The 10,574-nt window shown below is 34.5% G+C and overlaps 1 protein-coding gene across 2 annotated transcripts in view; it reads left to right on the forward strand.

The window, feature by feature from the left end:
* Positions 1 to 4,243, forward strand: part of CYP71 (cyclophilin71) — a 38,045-nt gene extending 33,802 nt beyond the window's left edge. For both annotated transcript variants that reach the window (XM_010245789.2, XM_010245780.3), the window contains exons 13-14: positions 2,426 to 2,583; positions 3,947 to 4,243. In XM_010245789.2, coding sequence (XP_010244091.1) covers positions 2,426 to 2,509 — 84 coding nt within the window. In that variant the 3' untranslated portion in view covers positions 2,510 to 2,583; positions 3,947 to 4,243. The remainder of the gene's footprint in view (positions 1 to 2,425; positions 2,584 to 3,946) is intronic.
* The last annotated feature ends 6,331 nt before the right edge of the window (positions 4,244 to 10,574 follow it).

Genomic DNA, 10,574 nt, shown 5'->3' on the forward strand with positions numbered 1-10,574 from the left:
AATCCGATTATTTATTTTCATTATTACCCTTCTTTAGTCATTATTATTTCAATTACATATCTATTTCTATTATTGCCCCCTTTAGTCATTGTTATTTCAATTGTATTTTATAATATTATATACAGTATTTTATATTTTCATTAGATTGTGTTTGGTTGCAATGCAAATGCAAATATGTACACTACATATTTATCCATTTTTCGGTTCATGAATGCAAACCTAGTTCACATTTTAAACCGTTTTTGCATTCATCTTGTTTGTTTGAAATTGGTGCAAAAGTGTGGGTCCATCATTAAATGCTCCAACTATCTTATGCTCCAATGCATTAACCTTGGTAAAAAATTTAATTACCAAAGAATACAAAATTGTATTCTTCTTAGAGTAATGCTCTCTTCTTAGAGTACAAAACTGTTAGAAAATACAGGTTTGCTCTGATAATCGTTATTTTTTTACGTTTCAAACAAACACTCACAAACGCAAAGTGGAGTACATAAGTACCCCGGTTCGGTGTTTGTATCGCAAACAAATGGAGCCTTATTGTCCCTCCTTAGCCATTGTACCCTAATTTCTCTATAACCATTATATATTTTTATAATCTATAATAAAAATGAGGATGGTTACAATGTTTCATCAAAAAGCCTTATTACACTTTCCCTTTTATTGGGATGCAAATGGATCAGATCGGATTCAAATCAAGGTATATCCAAACCCAATCTGATAAATTTTAGGCCCAATCCAATCCAATCGGATCTCACAAATATTGATTTAGATTCGAATTCGATAAGGATGTCGGATATTCAAATATGATCCAATCAGATTTAGTTTTGTTAAATAATAAATTATTAAAAAATAAAATATAACAATATAAATAATGAAAACAAAAAATGAAAGTATTTTTCAACTATTTTCATCATATATACATGTTTTTTATAAAAAATAAATAATATAAAAAAATTATAAAAATAGAATATAAATAACATATTGGATCCTTTTGAATCGGATAGGGGTGATCCGAATTCGATTTGGTTTTTAATCAGATCCAATTATCCAATCCGATCCAAAAATCCATAATGAAGATGTCCAAATCTGATAAAATAGGATTAGACTTTGGATCGGATTGACTCATGATCCCTTTTTACCCTCTTGTTTTCTGTTATTCCAATGTCTATCTAACCTATCATTAAATGGGATGTACACTATGAAACAAAGTTTTTTCCAATAAAAATGAATACTAACCATTAACATATTGACTATCAACCAAAGTTGCATCCTTTCATTTTTACCTTTATCATTTTTTGCTATTCTAATATTTGATCTCTCATAAATGTGAAACTATAAAGTGGATTACCCAACACTGGTAGCAATTGGGCTAGCCCATACACCTGATTTGTGTTGGGCTTGGGTTTTGAGGCTCGTGCATCAGCACGATATAGAACAAAAAAATGTACCATGCTGGTATAGGCTCGCAACCCATCACGAAACAGTCCTATATATTCAATTATATTATACTATTTTATTTATTTTTTATCAATATTTTATTCAAATTTTATTATTTCATATATAAACAATTGTATACATCAAAGTTCATATAGAATAAAATTTCAAGATTTTTTTCAATTTCTTGTCTATTTTGTTAATTTATTTAACTTTTCATTATTCTTTTCAAATTTTTAATATAAAATCATGCCTCTTACACCCCGGCCTATGGCTGAGCCCACCTGGGCTTGTGCTGCAGGCCTAACCTTTGAAGAGTTTCTGGCCAAGTAGGGCACGACCCACCCAGGACCACATGTTTGTATGGCACAACCTATTAAAGCATAGACAACCTGCAAAATCGTGTTGTGTCGGCATGACACAACCCACTTTATATTTTATGATGAAGTAGTTAAAAGTGCAAATTAGAGACAATACAAAAAAGGGCATGAAGGATAGTAGATAACACATACAAACAGCTGACAAAGTAATAGCAAAGAAATACATAAATTGTCAAATATCAATCAAACCACTTTCTAATGGCCTAAATCCAAGTCCTTCCCAACTTGTGGTCAAGTCAATATTTTCATCCCAAATTGTATTTTCTTTATCATATTTGATTTGCATTAATGAATTTACTTATAGTTTTAACTATTATTTTTTCATTCATTTTCACCTGTGCATCGCACGGGCTTCTACACTAGTCTGAGTTAAAAAAAAAAAATTGATACTATGGACAGCTGGATGCATGGTTGATGTGGCTTGAAGGATTTAGTATATGTTACTTTAGAGGGCCCTATTCGGTGGAAAGTTAAGATCAGCCATATAATCCAAGCTAGAAATAAAGTAGGTCATGGAAGAAAACCCTAATTGGGCTAATTAGGTGACCTTAATACATGCATGGGCATGCACACATACACAATCTATTTATGACTCCCACAATTCTCAACAGGCTATTGAAAAGGTGAAAACAGACAAGACTGACAAGCCATATCAGGACGTAAAGATCTTGAATGTGACTGTTCCTAAATCTTGAAGCTTGAAGCCCTACCATACAAAGTGTTGATTCCTTGTTAATGCACAAACGTTGGCTGCTTCAACTCATCTCAGGTAATAACATTTGAGGTCATTTTCAAATCGCTGTTTTTACCAAGAAAATGCTCTCATGTGGTCATGTGTTGAATACCTTTTTTCATTATAATCGCCATATGTCCAATACTGTGTCCAGCTGTGTCCTTGGTGTATCCTGGTAACATAGTTGCATCTTTGTGTTGCCTAACATAGTTACAATGAGACCACAGATATTGGTCTCATTGTATTGCCTTGTAACTAAAGTGGTAATTTCTGAACTGCTTTATTTTGTTTAGTCACTAGGAAAAAATGAGGAAAATCTACTACAGAAATTTATCCATATTGCATGTTAATAAATATTCATCCAGGCACCAATATCAGCACAGCAGAGGATAGTCATCAACTTAGATATTTCTAAAATCATGTAGTGTGTGGGTGTTTGTTAAGAAAATCTGGCATCCATTGTCACAAGATGCTTCATCCATTTTCCCTGACTGCTCATTAAATCTGGACATTCAATGAGGTAACATCTTTTTGATTATTATTGGTGGTACAATTTCTTACCTTCATTGTCAGGGAGGGGGGGGGAATGTTATTCTTCATGGGTTATAGAGACTCCATTATTGTAGATAGTTATTGGATGCATGACCTATTATTGCCCTTAAAAACTATTTCATTGAAGAGAGATCCCTGGCATCTAGCTTGTACTACTTATTCTATTCAACTTTCAGATCTGGTAATTTAGGGGCTTTTCTACAGAATTAATGTTTTGTATTTTCATTTGTTTTTAAAATTACCATATCTGAAAAAAAAATCTTGAACTGTATTTTATTTTGAAAGGCGAAAAAAAGCTGGTTTTGTTTTAAATTACAGTTTTTGTTTTTACAACTACCAAAATGATAGTTTTTAAGATGAAAATAAATTTTGTAGTACATACGTTACATGAGTTATAGAATATGACATTAGATAACCAGATGAAAAGCGAGGGTACAAAATACATAATTTTTTATTCTTTTCTTAGGTCAGTGATCTGCCTTGGCATTTAGGAGGCTGTGTTTACCCTTTTTGTTATCAATGCAAGTTTTCTGAAATCAGAAAAAATGCTTCTCAACATTTTAAACTGCGAGAAATGTTCATGCAACAAATTTCTGATATTGCAACTTATTTTTTGAAAGAGTACTACGTAAAGCCTTATAAAATTAATATTAACTTCGGACATCTTCATATTTCTGTCATCTTTTTGCACTGTTTTTCTGCATTTTTGTCCACCCCTTCTTTTTGTTCAGTTTTACTGGTTTAATCGTGTTATTTGAAAGCATTGTTACTACTTTTAATGCTTCTCTTCGTCTCTTGCAAATTACTTTCTGGGGTTATGATTTACTAAGGATGTTTGCCTTTGCAGGTATGCGGATAGGTTGAAAACCAGGTTTCTTACTTTTACATAGGATTTATCTTTAGGTATTTGTTGAACAACGGTTTAATTTTTCTTTTTTTTCTTTTTTTCTTTTTTTCTTTTTTTCTTTTTTTCTTTTTTTCTTTTTCCTTTTCTGAATTGAGTGAAGTGTAACTTTTTTTACCCCCTTTCAGTTTCTTTTACTTAGTAAATTAACCCTTTCAAATAATGTTAGCCATGATGTATTTGTATGCTTGTTGATGTTTAAAACAATATTAATTTATATGAAATTTATGACCCTACTAATCTGGTGCCAAATAACATCCTTCCGGCTGAAAACTCTTATAATTCAGAGTAATTTTTAATTTATGAATACTGTTATAAAACATATTTAGTTTAGTAGTTTCCAAACGGAAGTTATTTTTTTATTTCAAGGAAGATGTGACCCTTGCAGACATTGGGACTGAGAGGATGCCCCAAACAAAGCATAATGTTGCATTGCCCGACTGGATTAGGGTTAATTTGGATATTATTCTTTAAGGAGTTGAAAGCCCTTCACATTTGAAATATGAGCTGGCTAGATGGGTTAGGAACAGAAATGTTGCGCTGACCAAAATGCCTTTGATTCCCCTTATTATGCTGTATTCCACCCTCGGACGGTGTTTCTTTTCTATTTTGATTGTTGCAGCGTTGGGGATTTGGATGGAACACGGGAACAGTGATATTTTGGTAAATTGGCACTTCTAAATCCTTGCAATTCTCTTTCCTATTTCTTTTCCATTTTCAATTGCATGCATTCTGGAGCTGTAGTGCAGATTGATTAATCAGACTAAGGTGGTGTTTAATAAATCTGGAAATTCAGATCTGAAAAGTTAAAAAGATATCAAATGTGTCTGAAGTCTAAAACGATGCATAGTTGCTTTTCTACTTTTTAGAGGATCTGAATTCATAAGTTTGTTTGTGTTGGATCAACCTTTTAATATGTGAAATTTATTGATTTTATTGTTTTACCCTTAAAACATACAATTTGGAAATATTGAATTCAATTTACATTATCTCATAAAAAATGATTTTCAACCTCAAAATGATATTGAAACAATACAAATTAAAAATAAAAAATTATTAATTATTAATTAATAAATGAAACGATTAAAAAACTAATTAATGATTATAAAAATATTAAAATAATTAATAATTACTAATTAATAATTTACACAAATAAAAATTAAAATAATTTTAAAAATTAATGAAATAATTAAAAATTAGTAGTTAATAAAAATAATTAATAATTAATACAAATAAATTTAATAAAAAATAATTAATGTTTAATAAAAAATATTAAAATAATTAATAAAAATAGTTAATAATTAATAAAAGCATTATTATTATTCACCGAAGTACCGAACCACCATTGCTGCTTGTTGCAGCGGCGGTGGCGGTGGTGGGAGAGAGAGAGAGAGGTCGAATGTTTAGGTTTTCTGGGTTTGTGGGTATCAGGGTAACTCGGGTCATTTATGAAAAATTGTAAGGATATTTTGGACATTGGGCTAGCTCTGAAACGCATCTGAGCACGCTAAGAACCAGTCCAAGGTCTATGATTTTAAGATCTGAAAATCAATTTCAGACTCAGTTTAAGAGGTACAACCAAACAAGGGGTGAGGTCTGAAAAGTAGCATTTTTCAGATTTAGACCTCTAAAAAGTGCAACCAAACGACACCTAAGTTGCTTCGCACGGTAAGTGGAACTTTCCCGTTGAAATTGCAATGTTTCTCATCTGAATCCTGCTATCTTGGAGTTGTGTTTAAACTATTCTGGAGCTGTGGAACGCTGCTTGGAAAATCGTATCGCCTTATTGGTATGACCGTATGAGTGGAAGTAATTAATGATCAAGGTTTGAAATTTTGATATGTATCGGGTTGTATCGAGGTTTCCTGATATGTCTCTACAGGGGGTGTTTCGGGGTTTAATCTGGTTCAAGGGGTAGACAGGTCTTAAATCGATCCTTCTGAACCAGGTTTAAAAAACAAAAAAAAGGAAAAATCAGTTTCAATATAGGTCGACATGCCCATCGGCCGTATCAATATATGTTTGTCACTCTACTTGAAGGATTTCGGTGGGAGATTTGAAACTCAGAATTAAGCAATGGGAGTGTGGGACTCGGGAGTTTTGTCTCTCTCTAGCCGGAATGTCCAAGGTTGCAGTTAAGCCGTTCCGAATTAACCCAATGTTATCTCTGTCCCATACCAGTTGGGACTCGGGACCAAATGAGCAATGTTTTCGAACCATCATTGACCCGGATGGTCAGACCGTTTGCATTGGAAATTGTTTAGGCGATCAGTTCTATTTTACCCCAAAGCCAACCTCTAGTAAAAAATTGTTGAATTAGTCAATGAATCGTTGACCTGGATGGTTTGACCGTTGAACCGTTCAACCTGGAGAACGGTTTGCAATTTATTAACTTGTCACAACAAAATGAAAAGGGAAAATCTCTCACATCTGAGATCTATTGAGAGAAATGAGACAGAGAGAAATCTCACATTTAGATATCTGGGAGAGAAGTGTAGGCTCTATATGACATATCTGAGAGAGAGAGAGAGAGAGAGAGAGAGAGAGAGAGAGAGAGAGAGAGAGAGAGAGAGAGAGATCTGAGAAATCTCAGACCTACTCCAGTTTTTCACCATCGCTGTCGCCACGGCAGCCTTCACGCTAATGGGTAATATGACATCACTGTCAAAATATTCAAACCGTCCGAACTGTTTGACTCGGACAATTGAACCACTGACTCAAAAACCAGTGGCTAGAACGATTTCATTTCCAGATCAGTTTTTAAAACCTTGCAAATGAGCAATTACTTTCATGGCTACCTCGAGGTTGTATGATCTGAAAGCTTGAAACTACATAATTTACACTACAATAGTCTATAAAAACAAAGGGTTGGAGGCTTATTCATCGGCCAGGCTTTCAAATCATCTTGAGATATGGATTCCGAACAAAATCCTCGGTACATATTTTCATTCATTTAGACCATTTATCCTGAATAGCTGTGTATTTTTATTTGTTTTTTTTAACTTAATTGTGCAAGAAAATTATGGGGAGTTTGAAGTTTTAATTTTTAAGGTTCTAGGTGGCTAGAGGCGAAAGTAGGGGTGCAAATCGGTTGGGGTTAGCTCAGGTAAAGATTTAATTCTAACCAAACCTAAGCTGTTGAACCCCCAACCTGAAGTTTTTTGGATTGGATTGGGTTGGCCTGACTTCTCTACTTTTGCTAGATGTTCTTATTTCTCATGTTCAATCAAATATTAACATTATTATATAAAAGGGCATGGTTATCATACTTAAGAAAAAAATTGTTTTTAAACTGAAATTTGTTGACTTGTATACATTATGCATGCATAGTTTCATAGATATATATTCACACACATCCATACATACTGATATGTGTAAGGCATAGATAAATATTTATATAATATTTTAATTTTGACAAATACATTTTTATATAAGATTAACCAAGGGCTCAACTCTGACCCAACTTAACTTGGTTTCATACTTTTAAACCCGATCCAACATAACCTTAGATTTCAGGTTATGTTTTAGGTAAACTAGACCAAGTTGTAGCCGTGGTCAGAACTCGAAAGCCCCCAACACCAGCGACAAAAATTATAATCTGGTGCTTCTATTTAGTAAATATTAAAAGAGGGAAGGTGGCGATCATATGCATTGGCGGAGATTGTGTAAATCAGGTTGAGGGATTGATTATTGGAATAGCAGCACTAGAAATGGGAATGCTAGCAAAACACCTGGCACATGGAAATCATGGATAGTTTGTTTGAATTGGAAGCAATTTCAAGCTGGTGATTGGATACATAGCAGGGTTCTTTTTTTGGATTTTGAGAAGGGGGAAAGTTGGTCAATGGGATTTTGGTTCTCATTGACCAAGAATTCTATGTTCATTTCTAAGAAAAGTTTTTTTTCTTGGGTATAACTTATCCAAGTAAGTGAACCAACACCTGAATGGGACAAAAATACTCATTTTAATAATGGATTTTTATGACTAAAATGGTCATTACCTTATTTACTTGAGAAATAAAAGAACATGGGTAAATACACTTACCCGGGTAAGTGTTTCCTAGAAAAACCTTACCCGGATAAGTAACTTACTAAAAAACGAACAAGGCCTTAATAGGAAATTTAATATTCCATAGCGCTTGAAATCGTCAATTGTGAATCCGGATTCAGTCCAGCATTGGGAGCATCTCTCCATGAATGAAAGAATATAAGCATGAAAATGTTTTAAATGCATGACTGTAAGTGAGAACATGTTTTTGTGAGGATTGAATCGGGTCTTGGCAATCTTCATGTGCACAAGGGTGAATGAGACTCAACCAATATGGTTTCAACTTTCACATTCACACTCATTTACCTAGAGTCTACGGCGAACATAGAGTTCGTTTGGGAGGGCTTTTGTTTTGGAGGATAATTGTGTTGATTGAGAAGGTGTTTGGTTCCGTTTATATTTATGGGTCGTCATTTATTTGTGTTTTTTCACTTTAAACGTTTATTTATACTTTTTCACTTTAAGCATTGCATGTTTTTATTGTTTGATTGGCCTTCACTTTAAACGTTTTTGTTCTCCACCTCAAATTAATATCCATTAAAGTGTGACACATCAACATTTGGTTTTAAGAAAGGGGTAATAGCATATAAGGGCAACTTTGGGGGTTTAATATCAATAAAAGTAATATATTTACAAGAATTTCAAAAATGGGTTAAGTTTTTAAAATTAATATCAATAAAGGGCAAAAATACCGTTCATCATCTTCTTCTTGCCATTTGTTCATCAGAGCCACCGTCCGCCACCGCCGCTCGTCGCCACCTCCGGCAACGTTACCGGAGGTGGCTGGAGGCGGAGGTAGCGACAGCGGCGGTCGCACTGGTGGTCATTCCTCTGCTTGCCACCACTGCCACCTCTGTCTCCACCCATCTTTGGCAACGTTACCGGAGGCGGAGGCGGAGGCGGAGATGGGCAGAGGTGGCGGCATTGGACAAAGAAACCACCAGCGCCGCCACCGTCACCTTTGCCTTCGGCCACCTTCGGCAACGTGGCCGGAGGTGGAGGCGATGGCGGACAGCAGCTTTGATGAACAAATGGCAAGAAGAAGATGATGAACAATGTTTTTGCCCTTTATTGATATTATTTTTAAAAAGTTAACCCATTTTTGAATTTTTTTAAATATATTACTTTTGTTGATATTAAACCCCAAAAGTTGCCCTTATATGCTATTACCCCTTTAAGAAATGCTGGGGTATTGGAGTAAACAAGAATTTGGTATTTCCCTAAATGCTTCATGCACAAAAATTAAAGAGTTTCAATTTTTTAATATTTATTTGATAAACAGTAAAACTAAATAATTGTTTCATTTTGCTTCATATGCAATAAACGCCAACGCCCATATAACACTAATGTAGCATCATTTTTTCAATAAACGCCAATAAAACTAAACACATAACACGCATGTTCCAGAATCCTGATAAATTACTTGGAGTAGCTTCAACTTATACTTGTATTTCTTGTATTCAAAACACCAATATTAGTTTTCCGAAATTTTCTCAAACATAGCTTTTATAAATTCCATATGAGGTCCAACTCGCAAGAACCCGCGTGCCAAAGTCTTCCGTGCTCGTGATTACGTCTGGACCGTCTGGTTAAATGGTTTAAGTAACACAGGACAGATTCTCCGGGCCCCAGATGGTAGGATCACACCAGATAACACGATGAGGTTTGATCTCAGGCTGTCTCCATTCTCCAAACGCGTTGACCTATTGACCCACCTCTCACATGTCCGTGCTACTTTCCTGTCCAATTTTGACTCCGCTTGCGTACACGTGGGATCCACTTACAGCTGATGTGGAATATAAAGTTTGCTCCTTCCTAGTAGAAAATTGGGCTTTGGGACACCTCGAAAATCGAAATAAATATGATCGTGACGCTTTCCTCTCACTCCGGATTCAGTGCGTTTGGACTCGAAGGATTCCATTCAAGTTTTGACACATCATTCGGTGTTCTACTAACCATTACTTACAATCGGCCGAAATTTTATGAGTGATAAAAATAATTTTAAATAGGTCTGGTTCCAATCCAGCTTCAAAGCCTAAGCGCGAAAGCCAGCGAGCGAAGCGTTAAAAATTGGTAATTTTTTAAAACTAATATGACAGAAATTTCCAAAGTCCTCACGTTCTGAGACTTTCAGCCAACTGCACCATTAACAACAACAAGCCTTCACGACGATTGTGGATTTTAACGGTAGCAGTAACGATGTTAGCGAAAAGTTTCTAACATCAAGAATATTCAGAGGAAAGCTGATATTTATGTCTAGGGTTTTTCATCTTTCTTTATTGAATGTCGATGATAGAATTATTTTTTTATTTTCTTTTTAATTCCAGCAAATAGTAATGTTGTATGAATGTTTGGAAATCCTTTGTATCTATTGAGTATTTCTTTTCGTTTTTTTTTTTTTGTACTATTTTACATTTGTTGTTTGAATTAACTTGTATTCATTGTTCAAAAAACTCCAACCATTAATGGGAAGATAGTCTTCTTGCCGTTGTGACTTTGGATTTGTAAGATAAACCCAAGATA

Source organism: Nelumbo nucifera, chromosome 6, assembly GCF_055504915.1.
Source record: "Nelumbo nucifera cultivar China Antique chromosome 6, China Antique-T2T, whole genome shotgun sequence".
Taxonomy (NCBI): domain Eukaryota; kingdom Viridiplantae; phylum Streptophyta; class Magnoliopsida; order Proteales; family Nelumbonaceae; genus Nelumbo; species Nelumbo nucifera.